Source organism: Ambystoma mexicanum, chromosome 6p (assembly GCF_040938575.1).
Source record: "Ambystoma mexicanum isolate Mex_15411 chromosome 6p, UKY_AmexF1_1, whole genome shotgun sequence".
NCBI lineage: Eukaryota > Metazoa > Chordata > Amphibia > Caudata > Ambystomatidae > Ambystoma > Ambystoma mexicanum.
This window is the reverse complement of record NC_090935.1, coordinates 322,668,658-322,693,162: the sequence shown is the minus strand read 5'-3', so window position 1 is coordinate 322,693,162 and position 24,505 is coordinate 322,668,658. Positions and strand designations below refer to the sequence as shown.

Sequence of the window (24,505 nt, the reverse complement as noted above, 5' to 3'; positions counted from 1 at the left end):
TGGCGATGGAGAAATCGGGATATAGATTAATTTTATTGGAGCCTAACTTCTGCTCACCCTTGGCTGTGGCAGCATGCAGCAGTGCGTCCCTGTCCCGGTAGTTCAGAACACCTGCGATGATTGGTCGAAGGGGTGGGGCGCTCCTGGTTTAGGTTTTTCAGTAAGTGAGCGATGGGTGCGTTCTATAGCGAATTGGGGAACTACTTGGGTCCATCAAGAAGGGAGAGTATAGTGTGTTCCACAAAGTCCTCCATGGGGCCCTCGATGTCCTTGGGAACCCCAATAATACGGAGGTTGTTGCGCCGGGATTGGGATTCCAGATCATTTTTTACTGACTACCTGAACCTGTCTACTATGTTAGGTTACATCAGCTCTGAGTGTGGAGATGTCCTCTTCTGCCAGCCCAATTCTGGACTCTGCCTCTGCCACCCGGGAATCCGAGTTGTCCATACAGGCTTTTACGGCACTGTTTGCGCGGCTCCTGTTAAGTTTGGTGTTGAGGGTGGTGAACCCTTCCCGCATGTAGTCCATCATGCGCTGCAATCTGTGGGTTCCACTGCAGCGACGAGTGCCGCACCGCGCAGTCTAGGGTAGAGGAAGAGGTGCTTTTGTGCTATTACACAACTGAAGATCACATACAAAACTCAAGGTTGAGGGCCAATGCTGGTGTGGTGTGTGAAGTTTCAGCAGTGAAGGTGGCCCAGCACTGTGTAAAGACGAGTGTCTGTGTTAAGCGAGATTGTATGCAGTAATCCTGTGGGAGACTACACCATTCGGGACCTCTTGGAGTTAAGTAACCCAACTATTGGTAAAGGTCTGTACTACACAAGTTAGTAGAGTGACTGAGCAGTCAGACTTATCTCAAGAGGGGTAAATGTGAGCTGTAGCATCGAAGTCCACACATACAAGTTTCCAAATAACACTTCTACTCAAGCTTCTCTAGTAAAATAATTATTTAATGGTCAATTTTAAATAAGCTTTCTTTAAAAAGGGCAATGTGCAACAAAAAAAAAAATACACTTCAAAACACGTTCTCAGAATCAAGATAAGCAAGTAGATACTCTTTAGCGATGCTTCATACACACTTCCTACACTCTGAGGTGACTTCAATTACTAGGACAGTATTGGCATTTATATATCACTTTTTGTACTTGGTAAAATTCTGAGGTTGTGGAAAGGAAAGGTTAATGGAAGGAAAATGGTTAACAGGTTCTCAGAGCATAAGAGCGCTTTTAAAATCCCCCAATGAAGTCTAGATAAAACCTTTTCCAGCAATACTAGTTAAAAACCAATGTACCACCTATGAGGGACAGTTGGAATCAGTCACTGGGTCAGAAGAGTCTGCAGGGAGCCAGGAGAGCCATAGTCCATTTGAACTATGTCTATGAAGCTGAGGCACTTCTTAGCACAAAAGGCTTGCACAAAGTTAGAGACTTTGTAGAAAATCACTGTTAGGCCACAAGCTGTTAGGCTTGTGAAAGTCAGAGCTGACATAAACTCTTCAAAAAGCATCTACTGCAAGTTTCAAGTGAGATAAAGAAAGCTACAGACAAGAGGGAAGTACCCCTTAGTTAGCACAGTACCTTACGTTACAAGAAGAGGATCCAGCTGGCTGCTGTTCTGGTTGCAGGGATGCAGATCCTGAGTTCCTGGGCCTCGGCCGTAGGGACAAGAGGGAGGACGTCTGGAGGACTGCTGCACTGCAGTTTGAAAGTCGGCAGCAGCTACAGGCTCTTTTCAGTTCAGCAGCACTTCTCAGTTTCAGTTACCGGCAAAAAGCACCACTGCGGATCTTGGACACTTGAAGGGCTTCCTTCACTCCTTGAGTCCAGCACTCTGGTGAGGTGACCCGAGCTTAGGTCGTTCTGCTTCAGGGAGGGAGAGGGGTCCCAGGATCTTTTTGGAGTTTCGGTCCGGCTTAAAGACGTTGCACTTGACTACAGATTTCTCAACCCCTGGCACTCTGTTCCAGCAGCAGCTATCAACAATGTCTGAAGCTGTGGGCGTATCAGCAGGGTTGTCCGTGATGTGGTCCACCCCAATCAAACCCTGAGAGTCTTTCAATTCCCCTTCCTCCTCACCTGATGAAGACGAGAAGTCCAACTTCCTTCCACAAGGTTGACAAGTGAAAGTCCTCCCCTCCTTGTGTAGATAAGGTCTGCCTCGGGAGGAAGCCACCGCGACCCTTTGGGAATGAATTCGTGGGGACTCCCCCCACCCCGCGACAGACAAGTGCGGCAAGGGGAAAAGCCTTACGGCACAAAAACCCCTGTGGAGTGTAGGTATCTGATGATGCGGAACGAGAGGAAGATCCAAAGCCAGCTGGAATACGCGAGACCGGCAAAACCGACGGTAGGGTGTAGCAATAAGAGTAGAGCAGGCCCTGAATGAGAACGTGGGGGGGGGGCCAGAGAGTGAAACTAAAACAAGTAAGGCAGGAGGAAAGAAGGGAGGAAAGCAAACCGTGCCCGCGTACAAGAAGGAGCACCGGTACGAGAGAGAGAGGACAACAGGAGGAAAATAGGACAGGAGCGGAACTCCGCTAAGCGAGAGTACAGTGGAGCGCTCGCAACGAAGAAGAATTCAGAAGTTGCAACGCGTCGAACCGCCGAGCGTGAACAGAGAAGTACACTCAGCGGCGGCCATGTTGGAAAGGACTAGAACGTAAACCGCGCTAGTGAGCACAGCGTGGCGGCACGGTCTGACGACCGCCATGTTTCCACCTCTTCCATAACCGCCAGGAACCAGCGGTTGTGACAGCAGCAAACAAGTACAGCCAGTTGGGGAAGGTCCTACAGCAAAGTTAGTCTTGGGTTTAGTTGGTCCCACTAACCCAAGGGAAGAAGTCCCCTCCGGACCTTCTCCAGTCGATTCGGAATGGAAGGTTCAGCACAGCAGCAGGGCTTCACCGGGCAGTTAAACAGTCCAGGAGGATGCAGCAAGCTTCTCTTCAAGTGTCCTTCGTCTGATGTTTCGTCCAGTGTTCGACTCTGTCTTCAGTTCAAGAAGCCTCACCTTTTATGCAGGCTTCTCCCATTCATGCACAGCCTAGCTGTCACTCGCACAGTAGGGTGGCTGTCCTGCAAGGGCAGCCAGCCAATCGGGACTGGTTGTATTCAGGTAACCAAGGAGACTAAGGACAGGGAGTTTCGGCACTTCCTCGCTTCCTGGCCTGCCAGACGCACTGGAGCCAGAGGCGGTGGTTCAGTACTTGTCATGATCTCTGCTTCCAAAAGGTCAGGACTTACACAACTCCCTTGGAAGCAGACCCATAACCCAGGTTCCGAGTGCCAGCCAGTCCCAATTGGGACCTTTTGGACCCTATCCTGGCGCCAGTGGCACCAGGCTCATAAATATGCCCAGTCCCAGCGCTGGAAGCGCCGGGCTCATAATGCTTGGGTGGACTTACCTGCAGCAGACCATGCTGCTTACTTACCTGCCAGTTGAGCCCCTGATCCTCTTCTGTTTGGGACTACTTTTCCTGTTGGGTGGGGCAGGAGCCACTCCCTCGGTTCAGAACACTGGAACTCTTCTGGAAAGCAGGAACTCTTTTCTTACCTAGGCGAGGCTGTGGAAGGAGACACCTAAGCACTACAGGAGGCTATTTAAACCACACCCGATGGATGAATCTTGCTTTGCGTTATTCTGCATCCTCTGCAGCAGAACGCTCATCGGGTCTTCTGCATCTGATCCTGGGCCTAAGGGAAAAAAGGCTAATCATCCTGGAATCCAGTCTTCAGCAACACCTATAAAGACAAGAAAGAACAGGTTAGCACTACAGTCTTCAGTGACAGCGCATCTCTTACCTGGTTCATCGGATGTCACCAACGCCTCGCGCTGCATTCCGGCATCTGAAAGACAAAAGAAGGTGCGTTTAAAGACATTGGGCAACTTTATTACTCACGTGCCATTACTCCTTCCCACGCCGAATCCAGTGGGTATTCCAGCACCCTTCAGCACCTGCAAGATAAAGGGACAGTTAGTGCGCATCGTGAAGCCGGCAACAAGCGCTTACTTACGTGCTTCCAGGCGCTTCTATTCCTCACGCGGGTTCGATCCTCAACTCTCTTCAGCCCGCCATCCGCCATCGCCGGAACCCTGCAAAACAAGAGATATCATTACAAAAGACTTTTAAAGACATTTGAAGTACCCAGAACTTACCATTCGTGCAGTAAACGACGGGCAGCAGTCCTCTGAGGTCAAGAGGCCTGCACCTTTATCCAGTGAAGAAACTGGTTAGGTCACCCTGCCCCGAGGCAGATGGAGAGCTCGGCGTTCACTTACCTAAGGTGAGGGCGTTAACCTTTGGGGTTCTACAGGAAAAGAGAAAGGGAAGAGGAGAGAGGCACCCAATAACCCCAGTTCATTAATCCCATATTTTCTATCTGCAGACATCTTACTCTTCGAGTCAGACATACAGTGCACAGAGGTCCAGCCCAAAGAGCCAACCGTGTGTTACACATCACCTTTGAAGATACGGTATTCACCCAGTCAAGACCGGCGCCTCTGCGGGAATCAGGTGAGCGTTACAGTAGTGCTGCCTACCAAAGGCACAACGGACAAAAGGGTTAAACCTGGTTTGGTGTGCAGAGTAAATCCCAAGAAAGACCTCACAAACCAGAAATGTGACCTTGACGCGTGGGGGATCATGGGTACAGTGAGCGTCACACTAGGGATAGTATTACTGGCACGCCCTGTCGGCGTCCCTTTTCGAGTTTCGAAAACGTGTAATACTTAACAGCTTCCACTAGATGTCGGGCTATGCACAGCATGTGAATCTGAGCAGATACAAGCATCAGAAATAGGATTACGGTGAGTAAAGTATCCCTTACATGAGTAACAGGGAAAAGGAGCTATTAACCCCCCCAGCACGCCACATAATGTGGGGTGTGCTGAACCTACATAGGAAAAAGGTAAGTAAAGTCAATTTCACCGTAGTATTTCTTGGGAACTGTAGTTCAACCAAGAAAAAGTATTTAAACCTTATGAGAAATCCAAAGGACTTCTCTGTGACACTGCAGTGAAGGTGCTGTGTGTCACAATACAAACGTTAGATGCCTATGGAGTTTCTCAGACTCCAAAATCAAAGAAACAGAGTCCAAATCAGATAAAAAAATACATGAGAGAGTAAGAAAAAGGTCACTCACTCCAAGGTAAAAATTGAAAGTCCTAAAGTCCAGCAAAAGTACTGGGGGTCTCTAAGGTTTAAGGGAATTAGCACAGAAATAAGAATTCTCCCTAACAGTCTGCTTCTCTGCAGCAGTTCTGGAAGAGCAGATGGGGGCTGCCGGGCACGCAGCTCAGCGGGCCACAACAGCTGTGGCAGAGTACTGGGGTGGTAGATAGGCAGACCTGTGCAGCCGCAGAGGGTAAGTCGGGAAGGGCAGCAGTGTCAAAGGGTGTCTTATCTGGGCCGTTCCCCCACCCTGGGCGTGTTGGTGATGCCCCGGCCATGGATAATACAAGTCTGTCATCCCAGGGGGCCTGTTCCACTGCGGTGTGTGTAGGCCTTAGTCGCGACAGCGGCCCAGGGTGGGCGAGTAAAGGCATCCGTAGTTATTGCCCAGTTGATGGGAGCGAACGACCCAGGGATTGCAGGTGGGAGCTACCAGTGTACAGTTCGTAGAGTCCTGCTGGCAAGAGCTAAATGTGGCAGCAGTGGGTAGGTGCACCGGTCCACACAACAGTGCTGAGTAGCTGGTGAGGGAGAACAATTGTTATGAGGGTTGGTGTATCTGGGGTGTCCCTCAGTGGCAAGATTAAGTCAACATTGGCTTCTGTGGCAGCACCAGCCGTATGGACCCAAACACAGGGGGCCTGTGCCGCTGTATATGGACCTTCGTCGCAAGGGAGGCGTGTTAGTTGACAATTTTGGGGAGAATTCTCAAAAATGTGTTAATTCCCTCCACCTTAGAGACCCCCAGCAACTTTGCTGGATTTTGAGGACTTGCTTTTTTTTACCTGGCGAGAGAGACCCTTTTTCCCACTCTCTCTCATGTATTTTAAATGTGATTTTATACAATGTTTCTTTTGGTTATGAAGTCTATTCAACTCCATAGGCAACATCTTTTACAACTGTCACAAAGCTCCTTCAATGCAGTGCCACAGGGAAGTCTTCCAGATTTCCCAAGGTTAAAATACCTTCTCTGGGATCAACTACTGTTTCCCAGAGCCATAAAGTGAAATTGACTTTACTTAGCATTGTAACATTTCTAGACCCAGCCCACACTATCTTACAATAGAGTGCGGGGGGTGGAGGGGGGTTACCTAGTATCCCCTCTGTCTAGCTTCTTATGTAGCATATTATGTTACCCTTTCCTCAATGGACTGGCTGGTGGCAGAGGTTTCGTTTTGAAATACCTTGGTTTGCATTTACTGCGACAGTTCGCGGCTCCGGTAAAGTAACCACAGGAGCCATCTTAGCCATCTTTGCAAAAATGTTGCCCAGTCTTTTTTTTTCGCCAGGTCTTTGTGTGAAGGTCCTTTTTAGAGAGTTTCTCTGCGCGCCAAACACGGTTTGGTCTTAGTTCATTTTGCCTTTGGCAGGGTTTCTGAGAAACCTGTTTCTGGCGTCCAAGTGTATGGGGTAGGCAGGAATTGAGGGAGGTGCCCGAACCTCCCGGTGTTTAGTCTCCTAGGAGACCCAAATGCACTCTGTGGTGATTGGCTGGTTGACTGTCAGGCAAGGACTGCCACCAAGCTGGGTGAGTGACAGCTAGGCTGGAATGAATGGGAAAGAACTGAATAAAAGGCGAATCTTTTGGCTTGGAAGGCAGTGTCGACCACTGAACGAAGGAACCGAAGAAGAGCTTGAAGAGGACGCCTGCTGCTGGACCGTTGGTTTGCATGGTGAAACCCTACTGCAGTGACTACTTGCCAAGTTTGCATCGACAGAGAAGCCCCTGCAAGGACGACTTCTCCCTTTGAGTTGGTGGGACCAATCAACTCCAAAGTAAGCCACCTCGACACCCATTTCGGAGCTGGTTGAATTTCCTCGGAGTTGCTGCAGGAATCCGTATAGCCAGGGAGAAGGGCACCAGATTGTGCGCGTTACTTTAAAGCTGGCCTAAAGCTTTTGGAGGTTTCTCCGGACTCCCACGAAGCAGGACTGACCAAGCCTGAGCCCACTCAGCAGAATACGGGACCCCAGAAGCAAGGACAGTCCACCTTGACAGCCAGGAAATGCGCTTATTGCTGTTTGCTGTACCGCAAGGAGCTGAAAAGCGAAACAGCCACTGAAAGTGAAGTTTGTCGGCGGCCAGTTTTTACAGTCCAAGTGCAGTGCAGGAGTCTTGTCCCCACGACTGAGGCCCTGGAACAGTGAGATCTTCAGAGCTGCCCAGGAGCAGAAGTCATCAGCTGCATCTTTTCTTCTTAACCAAGGTACTGTAAAACAAGTCTAAGAGAACTTACCTCTTACTGTAGAAGTGCTTGTAACTTCCACAACTCACAAGTCTCAGCTTGTGGCCCTACATTTTATTCTTCTTTTCTTCAAAGACTCCTAAGAACGTGTGCAAAGACTTTTCTATTACTTACAAGAAGTGCTTTATCCTATCCAAGACTTTTGCCCATTGACTTTGGCTTAGCCTATTGAATTGAATGACTCTTCTAGTGAACGCTAAAAGTATCTGCACTGCATAAGAATATTTGTGGTCTCTTGTGTTCTAATAACCTTTGCCTTTTACCAACTTTTGAAGAGTATTCTGAATGCCAACAGTAAGGTATTAATGTCCCCAGCTCCATTGTTACTGAAGTCACCTGTGGGTGTAGGTCGTGTCTGTGGGCCATCCCAAAAGGGTCTTGTCTGATGCAGAAACTCAGAGTGTACAGTATTGAAGTATATTTGTGTGTTACTATTACATTTCTAGAAGGTGAAGTAGCGGTGGGCACCACCTTTTCTTGATGCCTCAAATTCGTTAACTGTTCCTTAGTTTAATCAATACAGAATATATATTTTAAACTGATGCTGTCAGATAACAGTATCATATGACACACAGATCCAAAAATCACTACAAACAAGAAAATATGGGATGGGATGGGATGGGATCATCACATTATATCTGGCGCTCTCAGTTGGCTTAATACAAGCACAACAAGTTATCCAATTTATGTTCGCTTTTTTCTCATATTATTCAATTTCCATGATATCTTTTACTTAAAAATACTTTCGTAGTCTGTGTAAGGTTCTTCCAAAAATAAGAGGCGTGATTTCCTGTAGAAAATCCAGGAACTGTTTATTCACATTCCTGTCTTTTCATTTGAGGCAGTCATTTAGGCAAAAAGGTCTCTCAATATCAAAACATAACAGAGCCAAATGCATTTCGTTGTCTAACACACCATCTTCAGGGCTATAAAGACCCTTGCAAACAAATAGATTTGAACAAAACATCATATTTCAACCAAATCAGGAAATTGTAATATCATACATACCAAAACGACCCAATTACGAGAAAAGCGCCAGATTACCCCAAAAGGAAAAAGAGTCACAATCGCCATTTCGTAATTAAGGCGCCGTACAAAGTGTCTCCAAACGTAACACAATACTTTCAGGAATCATATCTTTCTGGGATCATTTGTCCCTTGACTGCCATGTATCTCTAAGTCACGTAAGGTGTTTGTCAAAGATTCATGCCTACAAAATGTAAGTCTCGATCAGTTATCAGTTTGTGAAATCATGTAGTTAATATAATTATGGAGTGTATAGCTTCTTATTGTTCTTACCTTCGCATTCGATCCTGACGTGCAAAAAAGGTTAAGCCGCGGGAACGCGTGGCAGTGGATTGTATTTATTGGTTAACATGGGCGGCATTGCGCTCTGGCTCAGAGGAGGAGCAGCAGCACGTACGCCGTACGTCCCACCCCCCCAAGTCACGGGAGGGTGGGATGATACCCATGGCAACCATGTATACACTGAGTGCTACAACAGCATAATTTAAAGATCTGGTCTGAAACTGCTATTGCTAAAATGTAATATGGAAACGCTAAAGTGAAGTTAGGTTTCAAACACATACGTATAACGTATTCTGTTTACCTAAGCTGCCATCGGACTGGCGGATCATAATCATGAGAATCTCGTTACAACTTAATGTTGTTTTCATAGCATTCATAGTTAGTATGAAATAAACATGAAATTAACACTAACAAGGGCGGCAGAAAGATTGTTTTTGTAGATGTATCTTTGTGCATACAGCTCATTTCATCATAATCATAAGTATCTTGTTGCAGTTTAACGTGATTAACGTAGATTCATATCTAGCCGTATGGAATAAACACAAGATTAACATTAACATGGGTGGCAGAAAGATTGCCCATGTATCTAAGTACATACAGCTCATTTCACTAGGTCCGTACATGTTATAACCTATGCATTCAACAAATCGATTACATCCAATTCTCCCCTTTCAGGACAAGTTATCTGGTAAACCCCTGTTTCTGTGTGTCTTCAGATTTACTTGATCAGTTTTGTTCTGAAAAGTGTTCACGATTAATTATTCCTACATTTCTCTGTACACAAGTTCACAGGTCAGAGGAAACTCGTGTAATTAATCTCTTCATTAAGTCCTTTTGGTGTTAGAGTACTCGTCCTGTCTATCCAAAAGGTCTCTTTGATCAAGTTTCTTCTGGAGGTTCTCATGTGCATGTGTTTTACTCACGGCTCCCAAGATGATAAACCACCTGTGTTCGTTCCAGCGTAGTTTTGCGGTTCTGCGTGATTGTCCTATATAGTATAAACTCCATGGACACTTTATTCCATAAATGATGATCTGCGTCTCACATGTAGCATAGCTTCTTAATGTGATCCATTCTCCTGTGTGAGGGAAAATTTCCCCTCTTGAGATAAGCCTGGCTGCTCAACACGCTACCAAAACTGTGTAGTACAAGCTTATACCAAAGGTTGGGTTGCCTATACCTGTAGTCATAGTTGTTTGTAGTGTTCCCAGAGCGTGCATTCAAACTTTGCCTAACAATACAGTGCATCCTCCCCAGCACCACGTCAACACAGGGGGCCAGCAATAAGGCAGAGCGGGTGAGGCCGACACATAAAGCAGCGGGAACCAAGCCTGTTCCAGCCCATATGCTGCACAGCCCCACACGCAGTGAGGAGCAGGAGAGGAAGCCGGCATGGCGTCAGCTGGGGATCTGGGTACCGGGTGCAGACGGTGTGCTGCAACTCACTGCGTCTCCGTGTTAGGCAAAGATTGAATGCAGCACCCTCTGGGAACACTACAAACAACTATGACTACAGGAATAGGCAACTCAACCTTTGTTATAAGCTTGTACTAGACATAATGCAAAGGTGTTCCTATATAAATGCTATACTGACCTCAAATGACATCGCCCTCGAATGACATCGCCTCTGGGTGCTGGATCATGTTTAACATATGAATGAATTACTGTTAGGCCAGATTGTATGCAGTACCCTGTCGAAGACTGCACCAGCCTTCTCCTCTTGGCAATAGTTAACCCAACCTTTGGTATAATTCTGTACTACACACTGACTGATCAGCCAATCTTATCTCAAGAGGGGTCAATATGAGTTGTAGGGTTGCAACATAGATGTTTCACAGTGACAAGTATCCAAATAACACTTACACGCAAGGTTTCTTGATTAAATTATTTATTAATTAACAGTCATTTGATTAAGCCTTCTTTATAAGGGAGCAAATATGTAACACTTAAAATATACTTCAAAATACACACACTCAGTTTCAAAAATCAGCAGAAGCACATTTGGGTTGGCACACACACTTTCTACACCCTCAGGTGACTTCAGTAACTAGGACACTGTGGACTTTGATATATCACTGGTACATTTAGAGCAATACTGAGTTTGGTACAAAAAAGGAAAAGGCTCTGGAAGGAAAGAATGATTAACAAGTTTCTCAAACAGGTTATCACTTTTGAACCTCCCAATGCAATGTAGATTAACCCTCTACCAGCTATACAAGTAAGGTGTGTATGACTTTTCTGAGGGACAAATCAAAACACAAAATCGGAGGTTAGATGAGTCTTCGGGGAGCCAGAACAGCCAATGTCAATCGAGCAAAGTCTATGGGAGCTGAGGCACTTCTTGAAGGTAAGTAAAAAGTCTTGCACGATGTTATAGAGAGTTTTAAAGGAAAAGAAATCCCTGTTGGGCCATAGGATGGGAGGCGTGTGATGGGCAAAACTGCAAGCAACTCTGCAAAAGGTAGCCAATGCAGGGCTCAGCTGAGAGCTAGCAAGCTACACAACAAGAGTTAAGTACCCCTTAGTTTACAGTACCTTAGGTCTGAAGAAATTGGTTCCAGCTGGCTCCTGTTCCTGTTGTAGTATGGCAGATCCTGTTGTTCCTGGGCCTCAGTCGTGGGTACAAGAGGGAGGACGTCTGGGGACTCCTGCACTACGATTTGAAGGTCGGCGGCAGCAATGGGCAAACTTCAGATCAGCAGCACTTTGCGGTTTAAGCTTCTCGCAAGTAGCACCACTGTCGTTCTCGGATTCCTTCTGGGCTTTCCTTGCTTCTGGGGTCCAGCCCTCTGAGGTGACTCAGGCTTGGTTAGTCCTGTGTCAAGGGAGTTCGGAGGATCTTCCTGGAGCCAGGGTCCGACTTGAAGACGATTCCCTCGATTCTGGTGTTCCTGTCACGTGGCACTCTGTTTCGTGCAGCAGCAATGGAAGTACAGCCAGCAAGGAGAGGATTTCCAGTCGAGTTCGTCTTGGGGTCATTTTGGTCTCACCAACCCAAGGGGAGAAAGTCCTCCTTTGCAGGATTTCTCTAGTCGAGGCGAATTCGGAGCTTAGGCACTGCAGCAGGGCTTCGCCGGGCAAACCAACATTCCAGGATTTGCAGAATGCTTCTCTCCCAATTTCTTCTTCAGATTCCTTCGTCCAGTGTTAGACGCTGCCTTCCTTGCAAAAGACCTCGCCTTTTATGCAAGTCTATCCTATTCATTCGCAAGCCTAGTTGTCACTCACACATCAGGGTGGCAGTCCTCCAAGGACAGCCAGCAAGCCAATCACCTTTTGGGTGCATTCCTGTAACCAAGGAGACTAAGCACAGGGAGTTTTGGGAACCTCCGTCGCTTCCTGCCCTACCAGACACGCTGGAGCCAAAGGCGGGCTTCACCAGTGAACCCCGCCAAAGACAAAATGAACAAAGGGACCAAACCTGGTTTGGTGCATAAAGTAAATCTCAAGGAGGACATTTCTGACAAAAATTTTTAAAAAAAAGACCAGGCCATTTTGACAAAATGGGCACCCATGGATCCTTTACTGCAGCTGCAATTGCAGCCCGCGGTAGAAACACTCAATGGTAGAAAAAAGTAAACCACTGTTGCCAGCCATTATTTGTAGAAAGGGTAATCTAAAACTGTTAAATGAGAAAGTAGACAAAGGGGATACTAAGTAGCCCCTGCAGCACCTTATTGTAAGATAGGGTATGCTGGGTCTACAAAGTTACAAAAGGTAAGTAAAGTCAATTTCACTTAACTGCTCTTGGAAACAGTAGTTTAACCAAGAGAAGGTATTTAGAACTTTGGGAAATCTGAGACTTCCCTTTGCCACTGCATTGAAGGTGCTGTGTCTCATAATGTAAAAAGGCAATGCCTTTAGAGTTTGTCAGACTCCAAAACCAAAATTCAGGGTGTACAAATCATTAAAAAATACATGATTAGGAAAAGGTCTCGCTCTCTCCAGGATAAGAATAAAAAGTCCCAAAGTCCAGCTAAAAGAGCTGGGGGTCTCTAAGGTAGAAGGGAATTGGCACATTACTGAGAATTCTCCCTAACAATGAATCGCCTGGTTTTTTTCACTTTTTTAATTGAATCCTACCTTGGGATTAATGCTACAGCTAATGACTGCTTTTTAAAGAATGCTTTAAATATCTTTGTGTAAATTAATATTTATTATATAACTTGAAGTGTTTAATGAACTACTTGTATATACTGGTTTCATTCCACAGCTCTACAGCTCACATTACCCCTCTTAAAATAAGCCTGGCTGCTCAGTGACACTACCAACTTGTGTAGTACTGGCTTATATGAAAAGGTGGGTTACCTAATTCCAAGATGTAAGTGTTATGTAGTGCCACACCAGTTGGACTGCACAAATTCTAACAAAACCTCAGTTTGGAAAAAGAATCTGAAAACGTCGACTTATAAAGGAACCTAGGTACCGTACATGTAAGTGTAGACAGTTTTACATAACACCCCCCCCCCCCCCGTCGATGCCAATTTTCAACTTAAAAAACAAAACCTCATGTAATGCTCAGTCCCAACAAATCGATATTTGTCATTGCGAAGCATGTGATTCTAAGCAGATACAAGTAACCGCAAGCAGGTTATTGGATAAGTAAGGTCTGTCAAATATATATAGATGTGCAGAAGATGGACACAATGCCATGTTTTCCTTGGCCCTGCACTGTTAATTATTTGTGTTTTTTGCAGGTCCGAAATGATGAAGGAAAAGTGATTCGTTTTCACTGCAAGCTTTGTGAATGCAGCTTTAATGATCCGAATGCCAAGGAGATGCATCTAAAAGGAAGGCGACACAGACTTCAATATAAAGTATGATAAGATATTTTTTTTCTTTAAAAGATTGTATATTTTCTTTTTCTTTTGGTTTGTGATGCACTTCATGTTTCGGTTGACTTCAGAGCACAAGAGGAAGATTCTCAGAATAGCAATACCTAAACAATGGGTTTAAAGGTTTTTCCTAGAACTGAGAAAGTTGGTTGTTTAGTGGAGGGGAATTGGTAATGAGTGGCATAATTTGCCACTCGAGTCAACTCATTGCAGCATCTGTTCCACATTTTTTCACATCATATTAGGGGGTTGGAGGTGTGGGGTATGGCATATATTCTTTTTCTAAATTCTAATAGAAGTTAGTTTGGGGAAGTAGTGGAGGGCATATGAGTGGACTGCCTTAAGAGGGGGTGATGGAGGGGGAGAGGGGCTTGCACACCGGTCAAAATGCAGGGCAACTGGCGCGATAAATTGGCCACCTGTTAGGAAGGTTTTTCAAAGCCACTACTTGGAGTAGGATATGGAAAAGCCATCCTATGGCAAAGTTATTGTTACGCAAAGTTTGTATGCCGTACCCTTTGGGTGTACTACAACTATGACTACAGGTATAGGAAAACCCAACCTTTGGTATAAGCTTGTACTACACAGTTTTGGTAGCGTGTTGAGCAGCCAGGCTTATCTCAATAGGGGTCAATGTGAGTTGTAGGGGAGTTAGAGATTCACAGTGACAAGTATTCAAACAAACTTACACCCAAACTTTTTTAAATAAATAATAATGAATTTATCAGTCAATTAGAATAAGCCTTTTTTAGAATGGAGCAATATAAAAAGTAACGCACAAGTACACCTCAATATTGTACACTCTTAGTTTCTGAACCAGTAAAGACCCTTTTGGGATGGCCCACGGACACAACCTTCACCATTGTGTGACTTCAATAGCTAGGGTGCTGGGGACATTAGTATCTTACTGTTTGCATTTAGAATACTGTTAGCAGTTGGCAAAAGGAAAAGGTTATTAGAACAACAAGAGACCACAAGCAGGCAAATACTTTTGGATCCCTTAAGAAGAGTCATTCAGTACAACAGGCTAAGCCAAAGGCAAGGTGCAAAAGTCTTCTATAGGATGAAGCACTTCTGGTAGATAAGTAGAAAAGTCTTTGCACAATGTTTTAGAAGTCTTTGAAGAAAAGAAGAATCAAATGTACGGCTAGGAGCTAATTAGACTTGTGAGAAGTAGAAGATGCAAGGAACTCTACAATGAGAGATATGTTCTCTGACCTTATAGTACCTTTGTATTAAAGAAAAAGTGCAGCAGATGACTTCTGTTCCTGCGCAGATCTCACTGTTCCTGAGCCTCAGTCGTAGGGACAAGAGGGGGGACTTCTGGGGATTCCTGCTCGACAATGGGACGGTCACCGCTCGCAACCGGCAGTCTTTCCAACAAGTGTCAATTGGGTGTTTCAGCTCCTCTGGACTACCGCAAATAGCAACACCACGGTTTCTGGCTGTCGAGATGGACTTTCCTTGCTTCTAGGGTCCCGCACTCTGTTGAAGGGGCTCAGGCTTTTCCTGTGAGTCCGGAGGATCTTCCTGGAGCTCTTGTCGAACTTAAAAGCAATCCACACAATCTGGTGTTCCTCTCCCTGGTTATTCGGTTCCCTGCAGCAACTCTGTGAAAATTCAACCAGCTCCGAGAAGGATGTCCAGTTGGCTTAATTTGGAGTTGATTGGTCCCACCAATTCAAGGGGAGAAGTCGTACTTGCAGGGGCTTCTCTATCGATACGAATTTGGAGTTTCAGCACAACAGCAGGGCTTCACCGGGCAAACCAACGGTCCAGAAGTTGCAGCAGGCGTCCTCTTCAAGCTCTTATTCCGTTCCTTCGTCAAGTGGTTAACCCAGCCTTCTAAGCCAAATGACTCCTTTTATTTAGTTATCTCCCATTTATTCCAGCCTAGCTGTCAGTCACCCAGCAGGGATGGCTGTCCTTGCCGGACCGTCAGCCGGCCAATCACTGCAGAGTGCATTTGGGTCTCCTAGGCGACTAAGCACAGGGAGTCTCAGTCACCTCACTGACTTTATACCCACCCCAGACATCCTGGAGCCAGAGGCGAGCTTCACTAGTGAATCCCGGCAAAGCGAGCAATGGGACCAAACCTGGTTTGGCGCGCAGAGTAAATCTCAAGAAGGACCTTTCCACAAAGAAATGGCGAAAAAAGAAGCCACGCCATTTTGAAAAAATGGCACCATTGGGTGCTTTACTGCAGCTGCAAACGCAGCCAGCGGTAAATGCACACCACGGTAGTAAAAACAAAACCACTGCCACCAGCTATTCAGTGAGAAAAGGGGAACATAAAAATGTTATATGAGAAGCTAGACAAAGGGGATACTAGTGAAAGCGAACCCCAAATTAAAGGGGCTCCACTTAAATACAGGGCATCTATAATCACCATAAACCAGAGTAAACGCACCCCACTAGGGAATTAAAAGCCATGAGTCAATCTTGCTGCAATAACAAAACTTTAATCTTTGCAGATTATGAGGATTGGGGAAAATGGCAAAGGACTCTGCCATTTCTGACCACCATTCTGTCCTGAAGACTGGTGCTGGCTTAAATACTCTTGACTTGGTCACTGGATACCAGCAGAGCTCCTCCAAAATTGTCTTTCTTGCCTTACAAGGGATGCTGCAGAGGCTCCAGTGTTGCATGGCCAGGTTCCGTTTGGGACAATCTACATAGATTATGCTGAATATGCAGGAATACTTTGTTGCTGTTTAGCACAATTTACTATGTTATAAAAATTCATACATAAACACATCTCCCTGCCATTATCTCAGCACTTCATAAAATTAATATTGATGCTTGTTAATCTGCTTAGAATCACATGCTGTGCATATGGTCCGAAGAATTTACCTGAAGAATAGGGAAGGGGGGGGGGGCGTGTCTTGATGGCTGCGCATGAGGACGTGCCCTGGAGGAGCTCCCGCAGATCCGTCACCGATTATTGAGAAAAACAATGTTTTTTGAAAATATGCATGCCCACAGCACATCTGGGGATATATGAACATTGGGGGCATAGATCGAGCGTAAAGACAGCCTGATCGGCAGCGAGATAAAGGAGCCGGAGCTGCTGGACGAAACTAAGCATCCGTGACCCGGGAGTCCACAAGATGGCCGAAGGTGGCCAAAGGGCCATAAAATAACTGCAACACGGCAGTGGATCTGGCGAGCACACCACGCCAGCAGCGGATGCCTGAGATATTGGGAGCCCAGGTGGAGAGCTGCTGGGAGAACTTGTGCGGTGCGGGGCTCCGCCGGATAGAGGGCATAGACTGTGGCCCTCGGCGCACGGAAAAGCGATGGAGGAGTTGGGCCCGTGCGAGGTCGAGAAAGATCGCCCCTGAAGGGGTGACAAATCGCGGGGCGGAGCGCATCTAAACGGGAAACGCTCAGTGCCCCACAAAGCGACACCGGTCCCTGAGAAGAGCAGGGGCCCCTGCAGCCTTCAGGCCGGAGCGGGCGGCGTTGCGTGGTAGCAGCGGAGGCAGATGCGCTGGAGCCCGGCGTGTGCAGGAGTGTGCCGAGTGGGGAATAGAGACCTGAGACTCGCTGTGCCAGTGTGCCGAAGCCCCGTGAGTAGAGCTCCACCGGGCGTTGAGGGATTCAGGGGGAAGCGGCGCTGTCCTGAAAGTTGCATGCAGTGGGCCTCCGGCACTCATATATGCACGCCTGCAACGAGAAGCCACAGGTGAGGGCACGGACCCACATACCATGATATTTGCGGCGAACATGGGACAGTGGCCATCGACTTTGGTTGAAGGGAGAGACTGTCATGATGCTTACCCCCGGGGACCCAGACCAAATCAAGCAGGCATCAAGTTATTCTAAGCAAGCCCAACAATCCCTGCTAGGGGCTATTTGGGTGCAGTCCTGGCGCCTGTGGCGCCAGGCTCATATGGAGAGTCAGTCCTGGCGCCATAGGCGCCAGGCTCATAGATTAAAACTTACCTGATGCAGACCATGCTGCAAGAGCTCCAAGCCAAAAGAGGCTTGGAAGGGACTACTTTACCTAGGGACTATTTTTTTACTCGGGTGGGGCTGGGGAGAAATACTTACCTGGGACTACTTTGGAGGCTATTTAAACCACGCCCGAAGAGCAGCACACGCTTTGTGTTATTCTGCATCCAGCAGCGTAACGCTCACCATGCCTGCAAGTCTGCATCCAGTCTTCTGCCACGCCCGCCTCGAGTTTGGAGCTCTTAGAAAAAGGGAGAAAGAAGGAGAAAAGGTTAGAACATGAGCAATACCTTTGATCCTTATCTGAATTCCCGATCCATCGCGCCTTCGAGCTGGAAGAAAGAAGTTATTTTATGCGCGTCACCTCGCCTGCTGCAGCGCCGCGCTGAACTCACCGCCCTTCGCAGCATCTTCACATTCCACTGCATCCTTCTGCATGTTCCCGCCGCACTCCGGCACCTAAGGGGAAGACAAGAACAGCAACATGAGCCAAGGGAATACACAGAGGCAATATTAGTTAACCCCCATAGACTTACCTGATTTACTATTCCTCTTCACGGGTCGGCGCAGCTCCCACTGCATCTCTGCCGAACCCCGGCCCCTAAGGGGAAACAAAAGGACAGCAAGGTGAAATAAAGGGACTAACAAGGGGAACCCTCCTCACCACAATAGACTTACCTGATTTTGCCGCCGGAGGTATTATTCCCCAAGACTTCATACTTTCTCTCAGCGCCTGAATAAGGGAGAAAGCAACAGGTTACATATTGACATTATTTTATCGAACTGTGTTGGGAAATACAAATCCTTACCAGAATTCTACCGGTTGCCACGAGGAACTACTCTTCGCTAGGGTCAAGCTGCAACCTGCAAGGAATCGGACAAGAGTGAGTCAGACATTTGAACTCTTACGAACTACATACTTACGGCGTCTTGCCGGGAATCTCAGAGCCAATATTGTTCTGGAACTCACCAATTCCTTCGAGCCAGTGAAGCAACTGGTTATCTACGAGCCCCTGCGCTGAATGCAGGATGGAGAGCTCATCTTTCCAAACCATCAGGTGAGACTATAAGAGGGGATATCAAAGGTGTCACGTTGGTGGAGACCGCAGCTGTCCAGTTCAGATCGACGCCCCTGTGGGAGCCAGGTGAGCGTAACAGAGACCTGAGCATTGGGACTGGGGACAAAGCGGAACGGCACCGGGGCCGGCAACATTGTATACTGGACGCTGCGGCACACCTGAGGGCCCAGCCCGTCACTGGAGACAGTCGCTATTAACGGAGTAAGCGCCCCCACAACAAGCTAGGAAGGACGGCCAAGTCAGTGGGCCGCTGGAAGGGGACCCCAGTCCCGAGGAACCCACACCGCCCGCAGAGCAGAGCGACACCGCCCACCTTGGGGCCTACTTTGAATACTTGGAGGCATGCCCGAAACAGCCTGCACTCGCATGAAGTGTAGTGAAATTGACACGAGCGTCACTGCTGGATAAGTGGCTGTAGGACTTAGTCGGAGCCCATAGAGGTTGTGAGCAGTGCCATTGGGCGCGCCTGGGCACAAGCAACTGGAAGAATCCGGATTAAAGCCCCAGCGAACTAGCTAAGACTGCACCAGCATGGGTGTGGACACTGCTACCCCAGAAGGACCACTGGCAATCGGCATACGCCCCAACACGGCCGAACTGGCCCCAAACACTGGGAACTGCTCGACCCGCAGCAGAACTGCAGGAGTAGGACTGTCGTGGCCCACACCTGGTTGGTACAGCACGATGTCTAACAAGAACATAAGACCAAGGAGCAAGCAGCCCATGCTGGATGACTATTCTAAGACATCGCCAGGGGCAGAAGGTGCCAGGAGTAAAGATAAGTCTGCTGTGGGGAGCGCAGAGGCGCCGGGCACAATCCAGGAGGTCCTTGCCGCGATTGCGGACTTGAAAGTCGCCTGGGAAACTAAATTGGGACTGGCCATGAACGAACTCAAAGTGGCGCTGCACCTTAAAGTTGGGGCGGTCCAGGAAGAAGTAAACCTCATCAGGCTAGACGTTAGGGATTGGCAGAGCGTACCGGAGACCTGGAAAAGGAGATGGCCCCGAACACAGCGGATTGTGCCGCCCACAAATCCGAACTTCATGTCCTGGTGCAGCGAGTGAGCAACCTGGAAAGCAGGGCGGAAGAGGCAGAAGGGCGGGCCCGACGGAATAACACCTGCATTATAGGTTTGCCTGAGGGAACCGAAGGGCCCAACCCAACGGAATACATTGAAAGTATGTTACTGCAAGAAATAACCGGAGGGGTGCTGTCTCAGGGGTTCGCTGTCGAGAGGGCGCATAGCGCCCTGATGAGGAAGCCGCCACCAGGCACCCCACCCAAGCCAATAATTGCGAAGATCCTGAATTACCGGGAAAGGATACTTCAATTCTTCCGAAAGGGCGGAACTGTCGAAAAGGGGACAGCGAAGATAACTGCATACCCAGACTACACCTTGCAGGTGCAGCGCAGCAGGATGAACTTTGGGGCAGTGAAAAGAAGATTGCAAGAAACAGGCTACAAATATATGCTGCTCTACCCGGCCAAACTGAAGGTTTTCCACAAGAACAAAATCCTATTTTTGAAACCCCGGAGGATGCCATGGGGTGGCTGGATATGCAGAGCAGCCCCCAAGAATCTGGTATCCAAACTGAAGGCGAAGAAGGATAAGTAACATGCAGCAGCGGCACCTAAGGTGGCGTCGCGCAGGACACTGGGGTTGGAATATAGACGGGGAAGGTGTTTGGGATGTACATGCATGATCCGTTTGAGCTGAATAATTCGAAACACACGCAGGGGCTACTGGGAGCTAACCCTTGTACCCCCATAGCTTTAATCTTAGTTAGGTCACTAGTAGTCCGGTGACACCCTGCTGGGTCCTTGTCCTCTGGTATTCCGAGGAGGGACCAAACGCGGGCAGGCCTGAGATCCAGGGATGGAGCTGGGCACTTGTTGGGGCTGGGTTGTGAGGGGGGAGTGTAAGGGTTGTGTGCAGTAGGGTGTAGTTGGAAGGGAGCGAAGGGGAGGTTGTTGGGAGGGTAAGGAGCCAGACTCGGTGTTATCAGGAGCAAAAGGGGAAGCAAAGAGGGGAGGCAGGATACCATGTCAATGGCGTCGGGTGATCTCATGGTGATGACCTGGAATGTGAGGGGCCTCAATAGTTACCTAAAATGAAATAAGGGGGTGATGTACCTCAAGAGAATGAGGATCGACATTGCTTTATTACAAGAAACCCACCTCACCAAAGAGAAACTGGAGGTGGTCAAGAGAAAATGGAAGGGAAGTGTCACGGGAGCCACATAATCAGCATACGCAAGAGGAGTTGTTATATGGGTGGCAGCGCATGTGCCGTTTCAACTGCTTAGGTCCACTGTAGACCCAGAGGGGAGAATAGTGGTGGCGGAGGGGCTTCTGGAGAATCGTGAAGTGAACATTATAAACCTATATGCCCCTAACCAGGATACAGCGGCTTATTTTAGGTCTTTATATGGAAAAATCTGCCCTCTGCTGGGCGGAGCGATACTGTGGGGGGGTGACTTCAATTTCACCCTGAACCCCAAGGTAGACGGGTCAGATGGTAAGCTGGACAAACCAACCCCAGCAGCCAAAGCGCTTCGGGTACTGCTGTCAGACCTCAGACTGGTAGATGTGTGGAGGCGGTTGCACTCAACAGACAGGCAGTATTCACATTACGCAGTGCCGCACGACCTGCACACTAGGCTGGATTATGTGTTCACACCCGAGGAGGTAGCAGGAGAAATGGTGGGAGCAGAATATAAGGCCAGGACGCTTTCGGACCATTCTCCTTTGGTCCTGGAGTGGCGATACCACCCCCAAAGAGCGCATTTCCCGACGTGGAAGCCAAGAGCTGAGGCCCTACAGGACTCAGGATTCCAGGAGGACCTAAAAGAGGCCATCACGGAATACTTCGACATTAATACGGGTAGTGTGCAATCAGTTGGAACTGTATGCGAGGCATTCAAAGTGGTGGTGAGAGGCGTTGCCATATCTAAATCCAGGGGGCTGCAAGGGGGTATAGAATGGGAGTTGGAGGATACGGAAAAGGAGCTAGAGGATTTGATGCGGAAGGGGGGGGGGCACCCGAGAAGACTGGGTAAGAATGAGGGAGCTGCAAGGTGCTAGCGAAGTGCTCTGGGACAGGCTATGCAAGTTGAATTATAAGAAATACGTGGACAGGCAACTTGCAGGCGGTGACAAGCCGGGCAGATTGCTGGCCTGGCTATATAAAAAATGAGACACCCCGATCAGTGATTAGAATAATCAGGGGGGAAGATGACCAGATTTATGACACCCAGGACGGTGTGAATGAAGAGTTCCTCAGGTATTATAAACGCTTGTACGAGGATACAGTCGGGGACATGGGCCAAGAGATTTCGGAAATACTAGAGGATATGGGCCTGCCCACCCTAGATGACCTGGAACGAGCAGGCCTAGAGGCCCCAATCATTGTAGAGGAACTGGACGCAGTGATCCAACATTTGCCCACGAGAAAGGCGCCTGGGTCAGATGGACTACCCAGCGAATTCTATAAAGCGTACAGGCAAGAGTTGCTCCAGCCGTTGCTGGCCATGTTCAACGAGGCCTACGAACGGGAGGAGCTGCCAGAGACCCTGCGAGAATCGGTGATCATCCCGCTCTTGAAACCAGGCAAGCTGGCAGCAAACTGTGGGTCGTATAGGCCCTTATCGATGCTCAACCAGGATAGCAGAATACTTAGAGCGGTGCTCGCCAATAGGCTCAAGCGAGTAATTGGCAAACTGATAGACCCAGACCAAACAGGTTACGTCCCCAGCAGAAACATCACTGACAATCATAGGAGGCTACATCATATTGACCAAACAGAGGGTGATCCGGGCGAACTGGCCATTGTGTCATTGGACTCGGTCAAGGCCTTCGATTCAGTTAGGTGGCCATGGTTGATGGCGACCCTGAGAGTGTTCGGGATGGGACCGGGGTACATGAGATGGGTCAAGATTTTATATAGCTCCCCGATCGCTAGGGTTAAAATAGGCGCCATGATCTCGGACAAATGGCAGCTCAGCAGGGGGGCCAGGCAGGGATGCCCATGGTCGCCCATGTTGTATATTCTTGCGCTGGAGCCGTTGGCAGTCTACCTTACGTAACAATATGGGGAGGTTGGGGTTCCAAACGGCAGGAGGTACACACCTGATATTGTATGCTGATGACATGCTCCTCTATCTGCACTTCTCAGAAGAGAACCTGCAATATGTCCTGGAGGTGATGGACGGCTACGCCACCCTCTCAGGCATATCGGTAAACCCAGGGAAGTCCAGCGTGTTTCCCCTAGGGAGATACAGGGGCATTCCACCAGATAAGTTGCCAATTTTGCAAATACCCTGGCAGACCGTTCCGATACCTAGGCATAATTGTATACCACAGTATAGAGGCAGAGCATAAATACAACACAGGGAAGGCGTTGGAAGGCATTAAAAATAGCATGGCGTTCTGGTCTAGGTTGCCCCTGGCCATATGGGAAGAGCAGCTTTGCTTAAGATGGTGGTGTTGCCCAGACTGCTACACTTTTTTGTGAATGTCCCGTATTTGATTCCCAAACGCTTTTTTGTTAAACTTCATAGCATGTGCAGGGGCTTGATATGGCACAAGTACAGGAACAGGGTGGCCTCGTGTGAAAAGGGGGTATTAACTTGCCGAACTTTGAATTGTATTACCTGGCGGGACAGGTATTATCCGTGGCCAGGTGGTTGTCGTAAAATGAATCGGCAGAAGCCAGGCTCTTGCAGGGAGACTTGGCCCCGTATTTTCTCAGACGGTGTGATTGCCCAAGGCGAACGTGGCAGGGAGGTTGCTGATATTGGGCGGGGAGGTCTGGCGTAGAGCGTGGCGAACTGTGGGTGACCCAAACCCACTTTCTCAACAGGTCCCGTTGGTGGTGCTATGGGGAGACTCCCAGCTGATAGAAGGGGTTCACAGATGATGCGAACCAGTGGGCCTGGCCACCCTGGTTGATATATAGCAGGAGGAGGAGGTAGTAGGATTCCAGAGATTGATGGATGAGACAGGGGTGCATAAAGGCCAACATATGACATACTCTGAAATCATGAAATGGTCAGGGAAAGGTGGCCTGATGCAGTACTTGCAGAACAACCTGATGCCGGGCACGAAATATCCCGGATATGAGTTACTGAGTACGAAGGCGGGAAGGGAGCTGCTCCAGTTAAGGCACGATTGGGAGGAGGAGGTGGGGGAACCCATGACAGACGGCCAATGGGACAGAGCCCTAAGGTACCATATAAGGTGTCCCGGAATGCGAGACTTCAGCATATCCAGCTATACGTCACCCACAGGGCATACTTGACCCCCGGCAGAATAGCTAGATTTGGGGGCTCGGCAGCACAGAAATGCCCCAGGTGCGGGGAGGAAGAGGCTGGGCTGCTGCAGAAGTCCTGGGCCTGCCCAGAAGCGAGCAGATTCTGGACAGAAGTGAAAACAAGACTGGCTAGTAGTGGGGTGGTGCTTGACGTTGGATCTGCTTGGGCATGCATGCTCGGGAGCTTTCCCAGGCCACGTAATTTAAAGCATATTAGCAAAATGAAGGATCTGGTATGAAGCAGTCACTAGAGGTGGGGAGGAGGAGGTAGGCCCCCTGATAGCCTGGAGGCAAATGGTGGCTTCAATGGTAAACCCCCACCAGACCGAGGATGAAGCAGAGGACACAGATGATATGATGTTAGATATACACGTAGTGGCTCAGATGGATGACACCGATGGAATGGCTCAAGTTAATGTGGGGGAGGACAGTAAAGTGCATTTAATAATGGAACGCTTTAATATTGATTGTGAATGTCCTAAATGGTTGTAATGTTTGGAGTGTTGTTGATAAAAATAAAAAAAAAAAAAAAAAACAACAGGGAAGGCTTCTATGGCGTTCTTTCCCAGAAGTGCTTCCACCTCTTGATTCA

The 24,505-nt window shown here is 48.2% G+C and overlaps 1 protein-coding gene across 3 annotated transcripts in view; it reads left to right on the top strand.

The window, feature by feature from the left end:
• Window positions 1-24,505, top strand: part of ZFR (zinc finger RNA binding protein) — a 1,119,848-nt gene that overhangs the window by 706,680 nt on the left and 388,663 nt on the right. For all 3 annotated transcript variants that reach the window (XM_069627081.1, XM_069627082.1, XM_069627083.1), the window contains one exon: window positions 13,428-13,547. In XM_069627081.1, coding sequence (XP_069483182.1) covers window positions 13,428-13,547 — 120 coding nt within the window. The remainder of the gene's footprint in view (window positions 1-13,427; window positions 13,548-24,505) is intronic.